The sequence below is a fragment of the Oncorhynchus kisutch genome, linkage group LG11, assembly GCF_002021735.2.
Source record: "Oncorhynchus kisutch isolate 150728-3 linkage group LG11, Okis_V2, whole genome shotgun sequence".
In the NCBI taxonomy this organism is placed as follows: Eukaryota; Metazoa; Chordata; class Actinopteri; order Salmoniformes; family Salmonidae; genus Oncorhynchus; species Oncorhynchus kisutch.
Window position 1 is genome coordinate 70,816,229 of NC_034184.2, and position 25,289 is coordinate 70,841,517.

The 25,289-nt window shown below is 41.9% G+C and overlaps 1 protein-coding gene across 1 annotated transcript in view; it reads right to left on the minus strand.

Moving 5' to 3' along the window:
- Positions 1 to 7,060: 7,060 nt before the first annotated feature.
- Positions 7,061 to 25,289, minus strand: part of LOC116376341 (sodium channel protein type 2 subunit alpha-like) — a 35,998-nt gene continuing 17,769 nt past the window's right edge. Inside the window, exons 2-3 of the mRNA XM_031836228.1 lie at positions 11,045 to 11,353; positions 7,061 to 7,894 (exon numbers count right to left, since the gene is read on the minus strand). Of these exons, the coding sequence (XP_031692088.1) occupies positions 7,763 to 7,894; positions 11,045 to 11,311 (399 nt within the window). The 5' untranslated portion in view covers positions 11,312 to 11,353 and the 3' untranslated portion in view covers positions 7,061 to 7,762. The remainder of the gene's footprint in view (positions 7,895 to 11,044; positions 11,354 to 25,289) is intronic.

Sequence of the window (25,289 nt, forward strand, 5' to 3'; positions counted from 1 at the left end):
TCCAGTCTATATATAGAGCCTAACAGTAACCATCCAGTCTATATATAGAGCCTAACAGTAACCATCCAGTCTATACATAGAGCCTAACAGTAACCATCCAGTCTATACATAACCTAACAGTAACCATCCAGTCTATATATAGACCTAACAGTAACCATCCAGTCTATATATAGAGCCTAACAGTAACCATCCAGTCTATACATAACCTAACAGTAACCATCCAGTCTATACATAACCTAACAGTAACCATCCAGTCTATACATAACCTAACAGTAACCATCCAGTCTATACATAACCTAACAGTAACCATCCAGTCTATACATAACCTAACAGTAACCATCCAGTCTATATATAGAGCCTAACAGTAACCATCCAGTCTATATATAGAGCCTAACAGTAACCATCCAGTCTATATATAGAGCCTAACAGTAACCATCCAGTCTATATATAGAGCTAACAGTAACCATCCAGTCTATACATAACCTAACAGTAACCATCCAGTCTATACATAACCTAACAGTAACCATCCAGTCTATATATAGAGCCTAACAGTAACCATCCAGTCTATATATAGAGCCTAACAGTAACCATCCAGTCTATATATAGAGCCTAACAGTAACCATCCAGTCTATACATAGACCTAACAGTAACCATCCAGTCTATATATAGAGCCTAACAGTAACCATCCAGTCTATACATAGCCTAACAGTAACCATCCAGTCTATATATAGAGCCTAACAGTAACCATCCAGTCTATATATAGAGCCTAACAGTAACCATCCAGTCTATATATAGAGCCTAACAGTAACCATCCAGTCTATATATAGCCTAACAGTAACCATCCAGTCTATATATAGAGCCTAACAGTAACCATCCAGTCTATATATAGACCTAACAGTAACCATCCAGTCTATATATAGAGCCTAACAGTAACCATCCAGTCTATATATAGAGCCTAACAGTAACCATCCAGTCTATATATAGAGCCTAACAGTAACCATCCAGTCTATATATAAGCCTAACAGTAACCATCCAGTCTATACATAACCTAACAGTAACCATCCAGTCTATACATAACCTAACAGTAACCATCCAGTCTATATATAGCCTAACAGTAACCATCCAGTCTATACATAACCTAACAGTAACCATCCAGTCTATATATAGAGCCTAACAGTAACCATCCAGTCTATATATAGAGCCTAACAGTAACCATCCAGTCTATATATAGAGCCTAACAGTAACCATCCAGTCTATACATAACCTAACAGTAACCATCCAGTCTATATATAGAGCCTAACAGTAACCATCCAGTCTATATATAGAGCCTAACAGTAACCATCCAGTCTATATATAGAGCCTAACAGTAACCATCCAGTCTATATATAGAGCCTAACATTAACCATCCAGTCTATATATAACCTAACAGTAACCATCCAGTCTATATATAGAGCCTAACAGTAACCATCCAGTCTATACATAACCTAACATTAACCATCCAGTCTATACATAACCTAACATAACCATCCAGTCTATACATAACCTAACAGTAACCATCCAGTCTATACATAACCTAACAGTAACCATCCAGTCTATACATAACCTAACAGTAACCATCCAGTCTATACATAGCCTAACAGTAACCATCCAGTCTATATATAACCTAACATTAACCATCCAGTCTATACATAACCTAACAGTAACCATCCAGTCTATACATAACCTAACAGTAACCATCCAGTCTATATATAGAGCCTAACAGTAACCATCCAGTCTATACATAGAGCCTAACAGTAACCATCCAGTCTATATATAACCTAACAATAACCATCCAGTCTATATATAACCTAACAGTAACCATCCAGTCTATATATAGAGCCTAACAGTAACCATCCAGTCTATACATAGAGCCTAACAGTAACCATCCAGTCTATATATAGAGCCTAACAGTAACCATGAGTCTATATATAGAGCCTAACAGTAAACCATCCAGTCTATACATAACCTAACAGTAACAATCCAGTCTATATATAGAGCCTAACAGTAACCATCCAGTCTATATATAGAGCCTAACAGTAACCATCCAGTCTATATATAGAGCCTAACATTAACCATCCAGTCTATACCATAACCTAACATTAACCATCCAGTCTATACATAACCTAACATTAACCATCTAGTCTATACATACCTAACATTAACCATCCAGTCTATACATATCCCTAACAGTAACTATCCAGTCTATACATAACCTAACATTAACCATCCAGTCTATACATATCCTAACAGTAACTATCCAGTCTATACATAACTAACAGTAACTATCCAGTCTATACATAGCCTAACAGTAACCATCCAGTCATACATAACCTAACATTAACCATCCAGTCTAATACATAACCTAACATTAACCATCCAGTCTATACATAACCTAACAGTAACCATCCAGTCTATATATAGAGCCTAACAGTAACCATCCAGTCTATATATAACCTAACAATAACCATCCAGTCTATTTATAACCTAACAGTAACCATCCAGTCTATATATAGAGCCTAACATTAACCATCCAGTCTATACATAGAGCCTAACAGTAACCATCCAGTCTATATATAGAGCCTAACAGTAACCATCCAGTCTATATATAGAGCCTAACAGTAACCATGAGTATATATATAGAGCCTAACAGTAACCATCCAGTCTATACATAACCTAACAGTAACCATCCAGTCTATACATAACCTAACAGTAACCATCCAGTCTATACATAACCTAACAGTAACCGTCCAGTCTATATATAGAGCCTAACAGTAACCATCCAGTCTATATATAGAGCCTAACAGTAACCATCCAGTCTATATATAGAGCCCTAACAGGTAACCATGAGTATATATATAGAGCCTAACAGTAACCATCCAGTCTATACATAACCTAACAGTAACCATCCAGTCTATACATAACCTAACAGTAACCATCCAGTCTATACATAACCTAACAGTAACCATCCAGTCTATATATAGAGCCTAACAGTAACCATCCAGTCTATATATAGAGCCTAACAGTAACCATTGAGTCTATATATAGAGCCTAACAGTAACCATGAGTCTATATATAGAGCCTAACAGTAACCATCCAGTCTATACATAACCTAACAGTAACCATCCAGTCTATACATAACCTAACAGTAACCATCCAGTCTATATATAGAGCCTAACAGTAACCATCCAGTCTATATATAGAGTCTAACAGTAACCATCCAGTCTATATATAGAGCCTAACAGTAACCATCCAGTCTATACATAACCTAACAGTAACCATCCAGTCTACATATAGAGCCTAACAGTAACCATCCAGTCTATACATAACCTAACAGTAACCATCCAGTCTATATATAGAGCCTAACAGTAACCATCCAGTCTATATATAGAGCCTAACAGTAACCATCCAGTCTACATATAGAGCCTAACAGTAACCATCCAGTCTATACATAACCTAACAGTAACCATCCAGTCTATATATAGAGCCTAACAGTAACCATCCAGTCTATACATAACCTAACAGTAACCATCCAGTCTATACATAACCTAACAGTAACCATCCAGTCTATATATAGAGCCTAACAGTAACTATCCAGTCTATATATAGAGTCTAACAGTAACCATCCAGTCTATATATAGAGCCTAACAGTAACCATCCAGTCTATATACAGAGCCTAACAGTAATCATCCAGTCTACATATAGAGCCTAACAGTAACCATCCAGTCTATACATAACCTAACAGTAACCATCCAGTCTATATATAGAGCCTAACAGTAACCATCCAGTCTATATATAGAGCCTAACAGTAACCATCCAGTCTACATATAGAGCCTAACAGTAACCATCCAGTCTATACATAACCTAACAGTAACCATCCAGTCTATATATAGAGCCTAACAGTAACCATCCAGTCTATATATAGAGCCTAACAGTAACCATCCAGTCTACATATAGAGCCTAACAGTAACCATCCAGTCTATACATAACCTAACAGTAACCATCCAGTCTATATATAGAGCCTAACAGTAACCATCCAGTCTATATATAGAGCCTAACAGTAACCATCCAGTCTATATATAGAGCCTAACAGTAACCATCCAGTCTATATATAGAGCCTAACAGTAACCATCCAGTCTATACATAGCCTAACAGTAACCATCCAGTCTATATATAGAGCCTAACAGTAACCATCCAATCTATATATAGAGCATAACAGTAACCATCCAGTCTATACATAACCTAACAGTAACCATCCAGTCTATATATAGAGCCTAACAGTAACCATCCAGTCTATATATAGAGCCTAACAGTAACCATCCAGTCTATACATAGAGCCTAACAGTAACTATCCAGTCTATACATGACCTAACCATAACCATCCAGTCTATATATAACCTAACATTAACCATCCAGTCTATATATAGAGCCTAACATTAACCATCCAGTCTATACATAACCTAACATTAACCATCCAGTCTATACATAACCTAACATTAACCATCCAGTCTATACATAACCTAACATTAACCATCGAGTCTATACATAACCTAACAGTAACTATCCAGTCTATACATAACCTAACAGTAACCATCCAGTCTATACATAACCTAACAGTAACCATCCAGTCTATACATAACCTAACAGTAACCATCCAGTCTATATATAGAGCCTAACAGTAACCATCCAGTCTATATATAGAGCCTAACAGTAACCATCCAGTCTATATATAGAGCCTAACAGTAACCATCCAGTCGATATATAGAGCCTAACAGTAACCATCCAGTCGATATATAGAGCCTAACAGTAACCATCCAGTCTATATATAGAACCTAACAGTAACCATCCAGTCTATACATAGAGCCTAACAGTAACAATGACTCTATATATAGAGCCTAACAGTAACCATGAGTCTATATATAGAGCCTAACATTAACCATCCAGTCTATATATAGAGCCTAACAGTAACCATCCAGTCTATACATAACCTAACAGTAACCATCCAGTCTAAACATAACCTAACAGTAACCCTCCAGTCTATACATAACCTAACAGTAACCATCCAGTCTATACATAACCTAACAGTAACCATCCAGTCTATATATAGAGCCTAACAGTAACCATCCAGTCTATATATAGAGCCTAACAGTAACCATCCAGTATATATATAGAGCCTAACAGTAACCATCCAGTCTATATATAGAGCCTAACAGTAACCATCCAGTCTATACATAACCTAACAGTAACCATCCAGTCTATATATAGACCCTAACAGTAACCTTCCAGTCTATATATAGAGCCTAACAGTAACCATCCAGTCTATATATAGAGCCTAACAGTAACCATCCAGTCTATACATAACCTAACAGTAACCATCCAGTCTATATATAGAGCCTAACAGTAACCATCCAGTCTATACATAACCTAACAGTAACCATCCAGTCTATATATAGAGCCTAACAGTAACCATCCAGTCTATATATAGAGCCTAACAGTAACCATCCAGTCTATATATAGAGCCTAACAGTAACCATCCAGTCTATACATAACCTAACAGTAACCATCCAGTCTATACATAACCTAACAGTAACCATCCAGTCTATATATAGAGCCTAACAGTAACCATCCAGTCTATATATAGAGCCTAACAGTAACCATCCAGTCTATATATAGAGCTTAACAGTAACCATCCAGTCTATATATAGAGCCTAACAGTAACCATCCAGTCTATACATAACCTAACAGTAACCATCCAGTCTATATATAGAGCCTAACAGTAACCATCCAGTCTATACATAACCTAACAGTAACCATCCAGTCTATATATAGAGCCTACCAGTAACCATCCAGTCTATATATAGAGCCTAACAGTAACCATCCAGTCTATATATAGAGCCTAACAGTAACCATCCAGTCTATACATAACCTAACAGTAACCATCCAGTCTATATATAGAGCCTAACAGTAACCATCCAGTCTATACATAACCTAACAGTAACCATCCAGTCTATATATAGAGCCTAACAGTAACCATCCAGTCTATATATAGAGCCTAACAGTAACCATCCAGTCTATATATAGAGCCTAACAGTAACCATCCAGTCGATATATAGAGCCTAACAGTAACCATCCAGTCTATACATAACCTAACAGTAACCATCCAGTCTATACATAACCTAACAGTAACCATCCAGTCTATACATAACCTAACAGTAACCATCCAGTCTATATATAGATCCTAACAGTAACCATCCAGTCTATACATAGAGCCTAACAGTAACCATCCAGTCTATACATAACCTAACATTAACCATCCAGTCTATACATAACCTAACATTAACCATCCAGTCTATACATAACCTAACAGTAACCATCCAGTCAATATATATAGCCTAACAGTAACCATCCAGTCTATATATAGAGCCTAACAGTAACCATCCAGTCTATATATAGAGCCTAACAGTAACCATCCAGTCTATACATAACCTAACAGTAATCATCCAGTCTATACATAACCTAACAGTAACCATCCAGTCTATATATAGAGCCTAACAGTAACCATCCAGTCTATATATAGAGCCTAACAGTAACCATCCAGTCTATATATAGAGCCTAACAGTAACCATCCAGTCTATATATAGAGCCTAACAGTAACCATCCAGTCTATATATAGAGCCTAACAGTTACCATCCAGTCTATACATAACCTAACAGTAACCATCCAGTCTAAACATAACCTAACATTAACCACCCAGTCTATACATAACCTAACATTAACCATCCAGTCTATACATAACCTAACATTAACCATCCAGTCTATACATAACCTAACATTAACCATCCAGTCTATACATAACCTAACAGTAACTATCCAGTCTATACATAACCTAACAGTAACTATCCAGTCTATACATAGCCTAACAGTAACCATCCAGTCTATACATAACCTAACATTAACCATCCAGTCTATACATAACCTAACATTAACCATCCAGTCTATACATAACCTAACAGTAACCATCCAGTCTATACATAACCTAACAGTAACCATCCACTGAGTCTATGAGTCAGTGACAGCTTGAGATGAAATCTGTTTTGGAGTACGACCTCTAAGATGAGTCTAATGCACATGAGGCAGAGGACAAGTCTAGTCCTGTGTTCCTCGCATTCATTGATTTAGCGTAATAATGATAGTGAGAGTGAGCAGGCAATACCAACGGCTCAATTATGATAGTGAGAGTGAGCAGGCAATACCAACGGCTCAATTATGATAGTGAGAGTGAGCAGGCAATACCAACGGCTCAATTATGATAGTGAGAGTGAGCAGGCAATACCAACGGCTCAATTATGATAGTGAGAGTGAGCAGGCAATACCAATGGCTCAATTCTGATAGTGAGAGAGAGCAGGCAATACCAACGGCTCAATTCTGATAGTGAGAGAGAGCAGGCAATATCAACGGCTCAATTCCGATAGTGAGAGACAGCAGGCAATACCAACGCCTCAATTCTGAGCAACTCAGCTCCCTCCCCCGTCTCTATTTACACCCATTAGTACACAATGTCAACATGATTACAACGAAAATGACATGACAATCTAACTAGACAAACTGAACCAGAGTACATTGTAAGGCTTTGGTTCCCTCCCAAATGTTGTTCAGTCTCTGCTCATTGATTTTCATTTTGAAACCCTAAAACAGACACGTGTTGGTGGAGCTGTGAGCGTCCCATCAGAAAGGATATGAGTGTACTAAAACCTTTATTGATGCTCTTCTAACAGGATGAAAGGGGTTAAAAATATAGAGTGCAGACGTGGCACTAAATCGGAAGATGGCCTTCCCTTTGTTCAGTACTATAAATGTCTGTGGAGAAACAGGAAGCGAGAGAGACAAGGAGAGAGAGGAAGAACGTGAGAGACAGGGGGTGAGGGAGATTGAAAGAGACAGAGAGATGCATCATGGTTAAGGGCAATATGGCATGGCAATAAATGTGTACAATAAACTTGCAGTGGCAACAACCACACACTGACAGTACATCCACGCACACACACATACACACACACACACACACACGCACACACACACCCGAACACATACACACACACAAACAAACAAAATCACTGATTACATTGCAAGTCCCCCATGCTGGTACTCTCTGCTCTGTAAAATGTCTTTACACTCAAAGTGTGTCCGATGTAGGGTTGCATAACTTTCCCAAAAAGCCCATCTTTTCCTGAAATACTACATTTCCTGCCTATTCCATCCTGAATTCATGGAAAACCTGGGAATTTGGGGAAATTTACCAGAATTTTGCAACCCTAGTCCAATGTATTTAGACCTCAAAACAGACTCATCCCAAGCCTTCATCCACATCGCAAGCCTTCATAGTCATCTGAAAACATCTCTTACTGTAGTTCATATAGTACCAGCAGGTTTATCCACTCTCTCATAGTCTGTCGGTGTTGGCTTGCATAGACCTATTGGATTATCAAATGGCCTGGGCCAAGTTAAGGTAAACAATAAGAGGTTGTTTTGGTTTGGTTTATTTGTTCCATTCCTCTACAAAACCTTTGGGAAATTAGCAGGAGCTCTTATCCTCTGGAGGAGAGGTAGGAGAAAGAGAGTGAGAAAGAGAAAATGAGAGAGAGAGAAAGAAAGAAAGAAAGAAAGAAAGAAAGAAAGAAAGAAAGAAAGAAAGAAAGAAAGAAAGAAAGAGAGGAGGGCAGGAGGGATGGGAGAGAGAGATTGAGGGAGAGTCAGAGAGAGAAAGAGAGAGAGAGAGAGGGGGGGGTGCAGGAGGGATGGGGAGAGAGAGATTGAGGGAGAGTCAGAGAGAGAAAGAGAGAGAGAGAGAGAGAGAGAGAGAGGGGTGCAGGAAGGATGGGGAGAGAGAGATTGAGGGAGAGTCAGAGAGAGAAAGAGAGAGAAAGAGAGAGAAAGAGCGAGAGGTGCAGGAGAGATGGGGAGAGAGAGATTGAGGGAGAGTCAGAGAGAGAAAGAGATAGAGAGATAGAGAGAGAGAGGGGGGGTGCAGGAGGGATGGGGAGAGAGAGATTGAGGGAGAGTCAGAGACAGAAAGAGAGAGAGAGATAGAGAGAGAGAGAGGGGGTGCAGGAGGGATGGGGAGAGAGAGATTGAGGGAGAGTCAGAGAGAGTCAGAGAGAGAAAGAGAGAGAAAGAGAGAGAAAGAGAGAGAAAGAGAGAGATAGAGGGAGGGAGGGGGTGTAGGAGGGATGGGGAGAGAGATTGAGGGAGAGAGAGAGGGAGGGGAGGCAGAAACATTCAGGAAGACAGAGGAAAGTGAGGTGAGGACCCACAACTGTATCCAGTTGACATGTCCTCTATCCCCAGAACAACTGTCTATCCCCAGAACAACTGTCTATCCCCAGAACAACTGTCTATCCCCAGAACAACTATCTATCCCCAGGAGAACTCTCTATCCCCAAGAGAACTCTCTATCCCCAGGAGAACTCTCTATCCCCAGGAGAACTCTCTATCCCCAGGAGAACTCTCTATCCCCAAGAGAACTATCTATCCCCAGGAGAACTAGCTATCCCCAGAATACTATATATCCCTAGGAGATCTATCTGTCTCCAGGAGAACTATATATCCCTAGGAGAACTATCTATCCCCAGGAGAACTAGCTATCCCCAGGAGAACTAGCTATCCTCAGGAGATCTAGCTATCCCCAGGAGATCTAGCTATCCCCAGGAGATCTAGCTATCCCCAGGAGATCTAGCTATCCCCAGGAGATCTAGCTATCCCCAGGAGATCCAGCTCTTCAGCCTCCCTCTGTATCCTCCAGCAAACCAAAGCTCCAGACTGATGAATTTTGAAAGGCCAATGTAAAACTGAGCACCTTAAAACCAGTACTCTAGCCTCTGTCCTTTTCACATACTGTACCGGTACAGTTTCCACTCCCTGGGAAACTGATTAAATCAAATCAAATGTTATTTCCTCACTTGCTACATACTCAAATCACTTAAATCCAACTGATGCCACACCAACTACAGCCATAGCTGTCAGTTCAATTTGATTTATCCACCAGCTTAAAAGCTTATTATTCACATCCTGGAATACACGTTTATCTCATCTACAGTCCTACAGTACCCCCAGGGTTGCACATTCTTGTTCCAGCCCAGCACGAACACACCTAATTCAACTTATCAAGCGGCTTGACGATAAGTCGAGTAGTTCAATATGGATGTGCTGGTGCTGGAACAAAAATGTGCCACTCTGGGAGGTATACTGTAATGCATACTGTATAGAATGACTCGATGAGGCACCCTCCAGTCTACACATTGGGGGGGGGGACACAAACCCATTTCAAAACTCTTTTTAAAGAAGAAGGACTGTGTGAGAACCAGAATGGTGCCAACAGTAAACCATCGTCTGTCTGTCTGTCTGTCTCTCTTTCTGTTTGTTTTTCTGTCTGTCTGTCTGATCCTTCTATTCGTAAATCAGTCCTACCTTTTGCATCCTAAGAACACACACATGTGCAGACGAGCGCACATGCACGTACACACACACATCCTGAATCAGCAGCCCAAACAGGCCCAGTCACAGGGCCCAAAAATGGGTATGGGGAATCCTTTCAACCTGCCTCAAAGGCCACAGCCAGTTTCCATTAGGACGGATGACACACACACACACACGCACACACACGCACACACCATTTCAGAGGCTTTATATAAGGAGGGTCACTGTGAGTACACCAGAGATGTGTTTCAGAAGGGGAAATTGGTTCAGATGAATAAAAGCACACAGGAAGATGTTCCAGTAATTGGAATGGTACTAAAGAGGAAATCCTTCAAGGAGGTCCAATAGACAAAGGAAGCGATGTCAGTGATGATATAAGAAGTGACATGCTCTTAGAAACACATTTAACACAGGCATTCGAACACAAGAATAAGGACCCTTGAGAGAGACACCCACCACCTCACGCTCACACACAAACACACACCCACGCAGCCCCTCTCATTCTCCCACCAACCATCACCCCCCAGTGCTCACTCTCTGGTTCTTGAAGTAGAATGGGTCAAAGTCATCCAGTGGGACTCCCACCAGGCCGGCGGGGATGTCGCCGAAGATGCGTGGCAGCTGTTTGCCGGCCTCCAGGTCGGCCCGGGGCCGGGGCAGCTCCACGTCTCCCAGGTCCTCTTGGTAGTGCTTGGTACGCCGGGCCTCCTCCTCAGCGATCCGCTGCTCCACGGCAGCCAGGGACTCCCGGGTGAACCGGTGCAAGCTGTCAGGACCCGGTGGTAGCAGCAGGGTGGCCATCTTCTCATCCTGAGTCACCTGTCCTAGGGTTGACTTCACCAGCTACCAGGGGGGGAGAGGGGAAGGAAAGAGAGAGAGAGGGAGAGGAGGTGATAGGGAGAGGGAGTAGGGAGGGGGAGATAGAAAGAGACAGAGAGAGGTAATCAACAGGGCAGTCACACAGGGGTATCACTCCTAAATGCAGACCTGAGTTAACATAGACCTCTTTCCTGCAGTCAAATAACCAAATCGCCCTCTAGTGGCCTCATGGGTGGAATGTATTCATTTTCATAACATCATAATAAATAAACATTAAAAAAAAGAAACATTAAAAATCTGGTGTTTCTATGTAAAACACTTTTATTATCTGTCAGTCTTTTGTGATGTACAGTCCAGTCGGAAACTATTCAGACCCCTTGAATTTTTACATTTTGTTACATTACAGCCGTATTTTTAAATGGATTAAATAGTTTTTCCTCTCATCAATCTACACACAATACCCCATAATGACAGAGCAAAAACTGGTTTCTAGACAATTCTGCAAATTCATTAAAAAAAAATACAATTTACGTAAGCATTCAGACCCTTTACTCAGTACTTTGTTGAAACACCTTTGGCAGTGATTACAGTCTTGAGTCTTCTTGGGTATGACTCTACAAGCTTGGCACACCTGTATCTGGAAAGTTTCTCCCATTCTTCATGGTGGTTCCAAATTTCTTCCATTGAAGAATGATGGAGGCCTCTGTATTCTTGGGGACATTCAAAGCTGCAGAAAGGTTTTGGTACACTTCCCCAGATCTGTGCCTTGACACAATCCTGTGTCAGAGCTCTACGGACAATTCCTTCAACCTCATGGCTTATTTTTGCTTATATAGACTGGTGTGTGCCTGTCCAAATCATGTCCAATTTATCACAGGTGGACTCCAATCAAGTTGTAGAAACATCTCAAGGATGATCAATGGAAACAGGATGCACCTGAGCTCAATTTAGAGTCTCATAGCGAAGGGTCTGAATACTTATGTAAATAAGGTATCTGTTTTTTATTTGTAATACATTTGTAAATAAAATAAAAAAATTACAGTTTCTGCTTTGTCATTATGAGGTAATGTGTGTAGATTGATGAGAAAAATGTTTTATTTAATCCATTTTAGAATAAGGCTGTAACGTAACAAAATGTGGAAAATGTCAAGGGGTCTGAATATTTTTCGAATGCACTGTGTACAAAATGTAATATTGGGATGCAAACTCAAAACATAATACATTTTCAACTCTGTATCTGACATGGTACAAGTGTCTTATTTTCTTTAAGCTCGTAACCATGTGTGTGAGGTGTACACTTTTGTTTCAAAGTAGACTTGTTTAAGACTATCAAGAAACACTGTGTGACCCTGATTCAGCCTACTGCAGCGAAAGGTCCTATTTGTAATGTACAGATAAACCAAGCTTGGGGGGGTTATCATAACGAAACGGTTGTCATTGTCATTGATATTGCCTCCCCTTCACTCTCATCATCACTTCAGCCGAGGACAGTTATTCTGTCGCCAAAATAGATTGTGCCACTATTGTGTTATGCGTGGTGTGGGTGTGTAATGGTGTGTGTGTTTGTGTGCGTGTGCGTGGATGCCTGTACGCGTGTTTGTGTGGGTGCACAAACTTCCGTGCACAAACAGACCATGCCATCTGTTTTGTATTCTAATTGAATGATCGGACAGGCCTCATTTTTCATCCATTCATGCGTTTCTTCACGTTATTCCTTGTGAGAGTCCACATCAAAAGAGCACCTGATGTCCCATTACCTCAGCTTACAACCCCAGTCCATCAGAGTCTGGAGACTTATACAGTCTTTCAACCAGGTAGCAATCTGCTCACTAGAGAATAAAATATCGAAATAATCACTGTAGCCACTTTAGACCTGTCTAAGGCCTTACCTATACGATTCCATATTAATGCAGGCTCAGAAGATGACAACTTCATTGAAAATATAGACTATTTGGTAACACATCCCATGAATAACCTTTTCATATAATACGAACACGTTCATAACGTCTTATATTAATACACAACGTAGGTGACAATAACTGCTCATAAAGTGTTACTGAATGTTTTTAATCAGAAATCACTATCTGGGTCAATAACCCCATGAAAAAAAAGTATAAAATGCAGTACTTCAATGAGTGTCAACTGTACATTAAGATATTATACATGTTATACAATATATCAGGCCTGACCTGCATTAAAGCCTATGACATACATTTCCCCTCGTGTTTTGCAGCTTTATAAACAGGTTAAATCAATCTGTGTGTGATTCCATGGCCTTTGTGTGGCCCCCTGCGCCTGTACACCATGCATGTGAAGTCCCGCCTTTTACTTCCATACCATTTCAGCTATTTACTGCCCCGGACCCTGATGCAACGGACTGTAGGGCTGAACAAAACGCCAGTACGCTTGGCTTGCTTTTCTCTCTCTCGCAGCATAATCTCAACCAACTTTGCGCCCGCCTTTGCTTTGACAGAATTCTGCCTCTCTTATGTGTCCATGTTTTCACAACCAGCACCGGTTATTCCCATGTTTCTTTTTCACAACCAGCACCGGTTATTCCCATGTTTCTTTTTCACAACCAGCACCGGTTATTCCCATGTTTCTTTTTCACAACCAGCACCGGTTATTCCCATGTTTCTTTTTCACAACCAGCACCGGTTATTCCCATGTTTCTTTTTCACAACCAGCACCGGTTATTCCCATGTTTCTTTTTCACAACCAGCACCGGTTATTCCCATGTTTCTTTTTCACAACCAGCACCGGTTATTCCCATGTTTCTTTTTCACAACCAGCACCGGTTATTCCCATGTTTCTTTTTCACAACCAGCACCGGTTATTCCCATGTTTCTTTTTCACAACCAGCACTGGTTATTCCCATGTTTCTTTTTGATACCCATTTTTATAACCTATATAATTATCTTAGTAACCACCAGTACAGGATTCATGTGTATTTGGGAAAATATTAGAGATAAAGATCATTCAAAGAGTTAATCATGTATTGTTGTGTGTCATAAATGAATAAATGAAATTGTTACGCGTGAGCATGTAGAGTGTACATCAATGGACGCCTCAGCTTCTAATGCTTTGTAGTTATGGAGCCCAGAGATGCTATCTGAAGAGACAAGACACCTAACGGAGCGAAGAGAAAAGGCACCCCCAGACTTGGACATCCTGATAACACATCAACATTGTTGCAGAATGACTGTTCTGTACTGGACATTCAACACAAGCAACAAATGCATGGCTTATTTACTTTCTCCTGTTGTTTCTCAGGTCTACATTTAGAAGAAGAACAAATCCTGGCGGGTTCTTTGGCTGTCCCCATAGGATATCCCCTTTTGGTTCCAGGTAGAACCCTTTTGGTTTGTAGAAAGGGTTCTACATGGGGACCAAAAGGGTTCTACCTGGAACCAAAAAGGGTTCTTAAAAGGGTCCTCCTATGGGGACAGCCGAAGAACCCTTTGAGGTTTTAGATAGCACTTTCTTTTTATAGTGCAGTAAAAAAAAAGATATAATACTGCGTATAGGCATTTGCGTAACAGGCCTGCTATGTGTGATTGTGTGCATGCAGCCATCACTGACTCTAACATCACAACACGAAGCCAAGCAGAAGGGAGAGCCAGGGTCAGTAGTCACCAAACGTAAGAAAACGTTTTGAAACGGGGAGGGCCTACTTGGACTCATTCAATAAGAAACACTACTTTTCCATTTCTGCTGCAAATTTTTTTTTTATTAAACGTGCCCAAATACTGTGGGTCCAATTACCTGAATGTATTATTTACATTGATTGTCACTAGTGCCTGGTGGTCAGGGCTGCCTTTGCTCCCAACACAAATCAGAGACCTGGTAACCCTGGTAACCCAATCACAGGTCACCCCCAAGGAGGTTACAGAGCACAGACACACACACACACACACAACCTCTGTGTTCATTATTTGGGAAGCTACCGCCAGGGCCCCCTAGGCCAGTCCAGATGATGGAATCACGTAAGTATACCACAACACTTTGTTTAAAGCATTATAAAAACAGCGTTATTTCTGCTCTGTTAATGTAAAGTCTAGCACCCTGTAGTCTAGTGATCTGTAGTCTAGTGACCTGTAATCTAGTGACCTGTAATTTAGTATCCTGTAGTCTAGCACTCTGTAGTCTAGCACCCTGTGGTCTAGACAACTGTAGTCTAGCACCCTGTGGTCTAGAACCCTGTAGTCCAGCACCCTGTAGTCTAGCACCTTGTAGTCTAGCACCCTGTAGTCTAGTGACCTGTAGTCTAGCACCCTGTAGTCTAGTGACCTGTAATTTAGCATCCTGTAGTCTAGCACCCTGTAGTCTAGCACCTTGTAGTCTAGCCCCCTGTAGTCTAGCACCTTGTAGTCTAGAACCCTGTAGTCTAGCACCCTGTAGTCTAGCACCCTGTAGTCTAGTGACCTGTAGTCTAGCACCCTTTAGTTTAGTACCCTGTAGTCTAGTGACCTGTAGTCTAGCACCCTTTAGTTTAGTGTCATGTAGTCTAGCGACCTGTAGTCGAGTGACCTGTAGTCTAGCACCCTGTAGTTTAGTACCCTGTAGTCTAGTGACCTGTAGTCTAGTGACCTGTAGTCTAGTTTCCTTTAGTCTAGCACCCTATAGTTTAGCACCCTGTAGTCTTGTGACATATATTCTAACACTCTGTAGTTTAGTGTCATGTAGTCTAGCGACCTGTAGTCTAGTGACCTGTAGTCTAGCACCCTATAGTTTCGCACCCTGTAGTTTAGTACCCTGTAGTTTAGTACCCTGTAGTTTAGTACCCTGTAGTCTAGTGACCTGTAGTCTAGTGACCTGTAGTCTAGTGACCTGTAGTCTAGTGTCATGTAGTCTAGCGACCTGTAGTCTAGTGACCTGTAGTCTAGTTTCCTTTAGTCTAGCACCCTATAGTTTAGTACCCTGTAATCTAGTGACCTGTAGTCTAGTGACCTGTAGTCTAGCACCCTATAGTTTAGTACCCTGTAGTCTGGTGACCTGTAGTCTAGCACGCTGTATTCTAGCAACCTGTAGTTTAGTTTTCTGTACTCTAGCACCCTGTAGTCTTGCACCCTGTAGTATTGCACCCTGTAGTCTAGCACCCTGTAGTATTGCACCCTGTAACCTAGCACCCTGTAGTCTAGCACCCTGTAGTCTTGCACCCTGTAGTATTGCACCCTGTAGTTTAGTACCCTGTAGTTTAGTACCCTGTAGTCTAGTGACCTGTAGTCTAGTGACCTGTAGTCTAGTGACCTGTAGTCGAGTGTCATGTAGTCTAGCGACCTGTAGTCTAGTTTCCTTTAGTCTAGCACCCTATAGTTTAGTACCCTGTAATCTAGTGACCTGTAGTCTAGTGACCTGTAGTCTAGCACCCTATAGTTTAGTACCCTGTAGTCTGGTGACCTGTAGTCTAGCACGCTGTATTCTAGCAACCTGTAGTTTAGTTTTCTGTACTCTAGCACCCTGTAGTCTTGCACCCTGTAGTATTGCACCCTGTAGTCTAGCACCCTGTAGTATTGCACCCTGTAACCTAGCACCCTGTAGTCTAGCACCCTGTAGTCTTGCACCCTGTAGTATTGCACCCTGTAGTATTGCACCCTGTAGTATTGCACCCTGTAGTCTAGCACCCTGTAGTATTGCGCCCTGAAGTCTTGCACCCTGTAGTCTAGCACCCTGTAGTCTAGCACCCTGTAGTATTGCAGCCTGTAGTCTACCACCCTGTAGTCTAGCACCCTGTAGTATTGCACCCTGTAGTCTAGCACTCTGTAGTCTTGCACCCTGTAGTATTGCACCCTGTAGTCTAGCACCCTGTAGTCTAGCACCCTGTAGTATTGCACCCTGTAGTCTAGCACCCTGTAGGGCTAGCACCCTGTAGTCTAGCACCCTGTAGTATTGCACCCTGTAGTATTGCACCCTGTAGTGTTGCACCCTGTAGTCTAGCACCCTGTAGTATTGCACCCTGTAGTCTAGCACCCTGTAGTATAGCACCCTGTAGGCTAGCACCCTTTAGTATTGCACCCTGTAGTCTAGCACTCTGTAGTCTTGCACCTTGTAGGACCAGCACTCAGCATATCTGGAGTTAATGAAATGTAAAGGACAGCTTGTCAGGCTTGACCAAGAGCCCGTTTAGGCAAATGCAATTCCCTCCAAAAATAGGGTTGATCCACTAAAGTGCACTATGTAGGTCACTAGGGGTATTGAACAAGTTAAATGGGCCTCGGATTCATTTCAAAGGCTGGCTGCCTGCGCCACTCGGGTACTTTCAGCTGCAGCACTTGGGCACAGGCGTCTAAAGAGAATACTGAACAAAAGGGAGAGGGGGGAGATAGGGTTTACCTGAGGATAGGAACATGTAGCTTGTGGCCCTGATGTTGATGGTTTAGAACAGCTTGCCTATTGCACACACACACACACACACACACACACACACACACACACACACACACACACACACACACACACACACACACACACATACACACACACACACACACACACACACACACACACACACACACACACACACACACACACACACACACACACACACACACACACACACACACACACACACACACACACGTGTGTGTTCTCTCTGTTTCTTTCTCTCTCTCTCTCTCTCTCTCTCTAGAATTAGGAATCATGTAAGCTGCACTTCTATCTGAAATGTTATGAACATTGAACACACCCTAGCTAACACACCCTGACATTGAACACACCCTAGCTATTGTTCCATAACCCAGGGAATCCCTATTAAATCAGAAATTAACCTCAGACATAAATTCATTATTTATATAATCATTATTTTAACATGCTGTCCCATCGAGGTCAAAATAACTATTTTGCAAGGGAGACCTGGCCCCTAACTTCAGCGCTCGGGTCAAGCCCACCACCCCACTAACCCACAAACCCTCTGCCCTCACCCCAAACCCGCCTAGCCTGAGACTGGGGATTGACCTGGTATCCCTTTGGGAAATCAGCAATAAAGAGCAACACATGGAGGAGCAGTGTACCAGCGGTGCCAGAGGCTGTCAGCCTAGGGCCCAGTCAGGGCCTCTATCCAGCATATCCAGCTGAAGCTTAGAGTCACTTGACAGGCTGTCAGCATTATTCATCTAGGTTTCCTATTAGACCATTACAACTGGGATGTAAGAAGAGTCATCAGCCTGAGGGGACTGAATGGGCCTGTAGCATGACTCGTCTTTAGACCTTTGGTCATTCACGCTTCACCATCGTATGGTAGCCTGGATGGGGATAAAGATAAGAACCATTATTTGTAGCGTTATTGTGCAATTGCCAATTTATTGTAGGATTCAAACAGAGTAAACCACTCCAGATATCTCTTGAGATGGATGGGCAATGGACAGAGGCTTGGGTGCATGTGCGTGCACGCACCACATTCTCACACTCACATACCACGGTCAACAGAGACAGACAGAGGAGGTATTCTTCGTCATAAGTGTGTGGTGCACCTCTAACCCTGATGCTCAGTTTTCAAAGAAACCAGTGATTAGGAAAAACACTGAGCCATTCGTTGCTGTAAATCAGCACACAAAATACAGGCGTGGTTGAATTGATTCCATAGTCACTGTGATGAGGGAGAAAAAGGGATTATGGTTCATCAATGTTGCCGACGTCTTACCCGACGGCTTCTTCATCATCAGTTAGTTATAATTGAGACCTTATGTCCCTAGAGGATTACAGCTTGTCTTTAATCTATCTCCGTTCTTTCAAGACACACACACAAACCGCATACACACAGATACACACAAATGCATGCACAGTGCATACACACCCTGACCCTCCCCCCCAAAAACGTTACATGCTTCATTAACAAGGGGATGGAGGCAAAAACACGTTCATCGATGACTGGTGACCCCCTCGTGACAGATTATTAATTTGGGCAAGACAACTGCACCCGCACTGAACCCTCTGTCTAATCAACTCCCTTGCTTTGACCACAGGGGAAGAGAAGAAAAGAGGGGAGGAGAGGAAAAGATGAGAATTGAGAGTAAATTAAGAAATTTAGAGGCTTGAAGGGCAACCTGGCCTCAGAGCCATACGAAACATACTTTACGTATTTCTGAGCACCTCCAAGATGATTAATACCTACCAATAGTAGGTAGTTACTTTAGAGAGAAACAAAAGAAGGGAGGTTGGTCGCGGAGGATGGGTGGGTGTAATTCGTGACCATCTAGCAATCCAAAGGTTGAGTGTTCGTGTCACGGACAAATATAGCATTTTAGCTAACATTTCCCCTAACCCTTATTCTAAACTTAACCCAATTCACCTAACCTGCTACATAAATTCACCTAACCATTGTCATTAGTTACACTAACCGCCAACGTAAACTCTCCCTGTAATTCTCCTTGGTTGTTATGACGCAACAAGCAACCTGGTCTCAGAGAAAGCTATAATACTATACGCCCTCCAAGACATATGATAAGTGACTTCATCCAAATCGTATGCTATTGTACGACCGGATAAAACGTAAAATACTATACACTAAGTACACCAAACATCAGCAACACCTTCCTATTTTTGAGATGTCCCCCAACCCTTTTGCCCTCAGAACAGCCTCAATTTGTCGGGGCACGGACTCTACAAGGTGTTGAAAGTGTTCCACATGGATGCTGGCCCATGTTGACTCCAATGCTTCCCACAGTTCTGTCAAGTTGGCTGGATGTCCTTTGGGTGGTGGGCCATTCTTGATACACACAAGAAACTGTTAAGTGTGAAAAACCCAGCAGCATTGCAGTTCTTGACACAAACCGGTGCAACTGGCACCTACTACCATTTTAAATATTTTGTCTGGCCCATTCACCATCTGAATGGCATAGATACACAATCCATTTTTCAATTGTCTAAAGGCTTAAAAATCATTCTTTAACCTGTCTCCTCTCCTTCGTCTACACTAACTGAAGTGGATTTAACAAGTGACACCAATATGGGATCATAGCTTTCACCTGGATTCACCTGGTCAGTCTATTTCATGGAGAGAGTTCTTAATGCTTGGTATACTTAGTAACCGTCCTCTAATTCATATGATTGTTGTACAACTGCTATTCCTTTCATGACATAACTAACGTAATGGATTTACATACAGATTAAAACGAAATACCCTGAGACCACGTTGTGAATGGGGGGGTTCACTTTGGGGTAGTTGATTTGGGAAGTCAGACTCCGACGCCGCTTGTGTGTGCGTTTATAATCACTGTTTGATTATTCAAATGTTTCCTTGGTGTTCTTGCCAACATGTTGATTGTTGATTTGTTTGACAGGGTTTTTTCCTTCTTTTTTCAGCTTGCTTGGTCCCATGAGGCTGTGGGAGGCTGAGTTGCTGTGTAATGATGTGGGAAGATTTTGCCCCACCTCTTTATTCCTTTCCTCTCTGTCTTTCACAATCCATGACTGTCTCTCTCCTCCCCCTCCCCCCCCCCTCTCCCCCCCCCCCCTCTCTCTCTCCCCCCCTCTCCCCCCCCCCCCTCTCTCTCTCTCTCTCTCTCTCTCTCTCTCTCCCCCCTCTCTCTCTCTCTCTCTCTTCCCCCCCCTCTCTCTCTCTCTCTCTTCCCCCTCTCTCTCTCTCTCTCTCCTCCCCCTCTCTCTCTCTCTCTCTCTCTCCTCCCCCTCTCTCTCTCTCTTTCTCTCTCTCTCTCTTTCTCTCTTTCTTTCTCTCTCTCTCTCTCTCTCTCTCCTTTATCTTTTTATCTCTTTCTCCCTCACTCAAGATGTCCCATGGTTTTGGATCAAGATGTCCATGGTGTTTGCTCAAGATGTCCATAGTGTTGGCTCAAGATGTCTATGGCGTTGGCTCAAGATGCCCACGGTGTTGGCTAAAGATGTAAATGATGGTGTTGGCTCAAGACGTCAATGGTGTTGGCTCAATATGTCCACGATGTTCCGGTTACTAGTCCAATGCTCTAACCACTAGGCTACCCTGCCTTGAAGGTAGGCCTTGAAATACATCCACAGGTACACTTCCAATTGACAATTAGCCTATCAGAAGCTTCTAAAGCCATGACATAATTTTCTGGAATTTTCCAAGCTGTTTAAAGGCACAGTCAACTTAATGTATGTAAACTTCTGACCCACTGGAATTGTGATACAGTGAATTATAAGTGAAATAATCTGTCTGTAAACAATTGTTGGAAAGATTACTTGTCTCGTGTACTAAGTAGATGTCCTAACCAACTTTCCAAAACTATAGTTTGCTAACGAGACATTTGTGGAGTGGTTGAAAGATGAGTTTTAATGACTCCAACCTAAGTGTATGTAAACTTCCCACTTCAACTGTATATATTCAAACTTTTTTTTCTATATCTACAGGGGTTCTAAAACTCTAAATCAAATAGAAAAATGATCCATGGTATAACCATCATAAAACAATTCCATATTTTAGTTTAGTAGAACTTTTGAATAATGTGAAAATATGTGTTTTTAATACAACTGGTAGGCTAACGCATACAAAGCAGAGAGAGGACCATTTCCAAATAATCTGTGGAACAACAAAAATATTTTCATCCCAAAGTCGTCTGTCTGACCGCCCGCTCCCGCCCACAGCATGAAAAATGCAGACTGCGTCCCAATGATCTCTGTCGGACACGCAGGTCCTGCAGGCATCCCGCGGGAAAGCAGCCCTCTGGTGCAGTCAGTACACAACACTATGCTCATCAGATCATCAGGTCTTAGCAGGATCAGATGGTGACAGGGGTCCCAGCAGGGTCAGACAGCCAGGGATGACTCGTCCATGAAGCTCAGGTGATTTCTGACGTATATTAACAATTTCAGTGAATGATACAAAAAGTTCCATCTTGAATTGATGGCTACACCTACAGTAGCTACAGGACAGCAGTTTAATCTTAAAGCTACAATCTGGGATCGTGGACTAAAGGTAATTTCAATTATTGAACCAATGATTCTATTCTTGGATAATAAAATGCATAAATGTACACCAAGGTAAATCTTTGTCATGCCTCATTTTAGGAGGATCATGGGTCTCAGCAGGGGCAGGCAGCGAGGGAAGACCAGTCTTTGAGTAGGTGAGGTGAATTTTAGCACACTTTATTCTCTCTGTGCGGCAAACACTGGACACGCCAGATGCTATTTTAGGGCAGTCTGACAAACCTCCAAAGTTGATTTCCAAACTGTATCAAGGGTTGATAGAGTCTTTTCCCGATGACACAAAACATGTAAAACAAAAATGAGAGGAAGACCTGGTAGAAGCTATTGATGTTGATGAATGGATACGGATGTGTTTGAATGTCAGTCAGGTTCAGTTTAAGATCATCCATATAAATTACTATATATCAGTGAAACTGAATTACATGCACTCGGAAATGTAATTCCTATGCTGGAGGTGTAAAACCCAAAAGGGGACATATTATGAGGGCTGGCTGAATTCTGTCAAAGATTATGTTCTTTTATCTGAGAATGTCTATAGAGTCTCCCTTCTCCCTCTTTTTGTTTGCTTGGAAATGTTGATACTGGAGACTGTTATATGATGAAACTGTGTAACCAAGCATTCATAGCAGCTAAGAAATGCATTACCATTAATTGGAAGGTTGGGTTCTCCCACAATGTCAAGTTATGTATCACTAGATTTGATTATGGGTATACTGGGCAAGTTTCATAAGTTCTGGAGGCCTCATATGGAATACAGTATGACTTAAGGAGTCTGTATTGAAAACATGCCCAAGTCAGGGGAGATACCTCTTTAGGTAATCCCTAGCTGCCGGGCTGTTCAGTCCTAGCCCTTGTGTCACGATCGTCATAATGATGAGACCAAGGCTCAGCATTAATCGAGTTCCACATACTTTTTAATGAACTGAAACTCACCAAAACAAAACAACAAACAACCAACCAACCAAACGATACATGACGCTACTAGTGTGCATACAGGCACCTAACTGTAGACAAGATCCCATACCAGAAAGTGGGGAAAAAGGGCTACCTAAATATGATCCCCAATCAGAGACAACGATAAACAGCTGTCTCTGATTGGGAACCATCAGAGACAGAGATTGGGAACCATAGCAATACCGGACCGCCAAGCTAGGATTTGAGTTCCCTTATGTACAATAGAATGTCACAACAAGACTGATGGAAGCAGTGAGTATTGGTGTATAACCCACCACCTAAAAAAATGACTCCTGGGAAGGAAAGCCTCTGTTTCAAGCCTCACAGACCTCCCTCATTTACTGTTTCACTCACAGGAGTAGGTCAACCAAACGTATAGGCTGACAGGCAGGTTGTGCACTGTGGATGGTGTCACTTGATACACAAACAAAGACTGCACAATATACCTTGTCACCTATTTACTACATTTATGTATGCCTCACTTGCTTTCATGTCTTATGTGATGTCTATGTCTGTTTTGTATGTCAAGTATGCCTCTGTTTTGCTGCAAATAGAGTTTCCCTGTTTACAGTTTTTTCCAACTGCTTACACACAAAATCTTTTCATGTCACACGATTTTTGAAACCTCTCACTCAAAGTGCAAAACTACACACCAAATATCCAAAACCATAAGCTATTTCTCAGCGTTTGACTCAGTTGTCAATAGCATAAAACACTTTTTTCAAAACACTACACACAATTATCTACCTAAAACACAAAAATCGAACAGGAAGTGACTTGCTTTCCTTTTCCAAACACAACCAATCAAAATGCTTCACTTATTTACCAGGTCACACACACACTCCTCACATGTGCAAACACTAATAGCTTAACTGATCACTAACCAATCACTGCTTTACTATGCAACTATCTAATGACTATTTTAGCATTACTGCAATGTACTGTAAAATATGTACGACTGCATAGTATTGCATAAACATTTGTAACTCTCAGCCATCCATTTACTGCACTGCATTGAATGAATGAGGTTGGTTATCATGCTGTACTACATTGTTTTGTACAGTATGCTGAACACATACTGTGTTTGAATTCTGTACAGAGTGGAAAGGCAAAGACATCATGGAGGACGAGGACGCTTGTTTACAGATGTACAAGAGACTGCAATTATAAATATGGTCTATGTGGGGACATAGAGGTTGCCTCTGTCCAAGGTTGGATACGCCATGCTAGGAGATACTTCCCTCGATGTTTGGCAAGAGAAAACGTATCCTATGATGTGGACGAAGTATTGTGGCCAGACTCAGGCCGGAGAAGCGATGAAGCGTAGCTTAGCACTGGTGATCCCCTGCACTGGTGATCCCCTGCACTGGTGATCCACTGTAATATACATTTTGTATTATATTCTGTACATCTATCTGATGATGAAACAATCTAATATATTTATTGATTTATAAAATAAATAATTTATTTCCCTAATGTCTTGATGACATCACAGAAAAGTCTGGTTGTTATCCGACACCTTTAAAACCAGACAAACAAAGCCTTATACAACCAAAAAAACAACCAATTGTTACAGTGGAATACACCAGTAATCTTGTCATTGAGATATCATACAGAGACAGCAGGCCTGGGAGTTGGCCAGTGACTATGGGAAGGGAGGATTAATTCATAGGTGCTGTAGCCGGTGAGTGTGTGTGTTTATTCGTTTATGCCAACGTGTGTGTGTGTGTGTGTGTGTGTGTGTGTGTGTGTGTGTGTGTGTGTGTGTGTGTGTGTGTGTGTGTGTGTGTGTGTGTGTGTGTGTGTGTGTGTGTGTGTGTGTGTGTGTGTGTGTTAGCTGAGTCATTAAGGTCGCCTGCCGTCTGACTGACTGACAGGGATATTCACAGCTCAATGGGGCAGCTTGCGCTTCGCCGCAACTTCGTTTGGTTAAACATTTGAGCCATCCATCTCACCGCTAAAGAAATTACTGCTGTCAGAGCGGGAAACAGGGACAGTAAATAATGAAGACCACCTGAGCAGATGGTTGGGTTGGGTTTGATCTCCTTCCACTCTGGAGGTTCTTAAATATATATTTTTTTCACACAATTTTATGGTGATATGAATG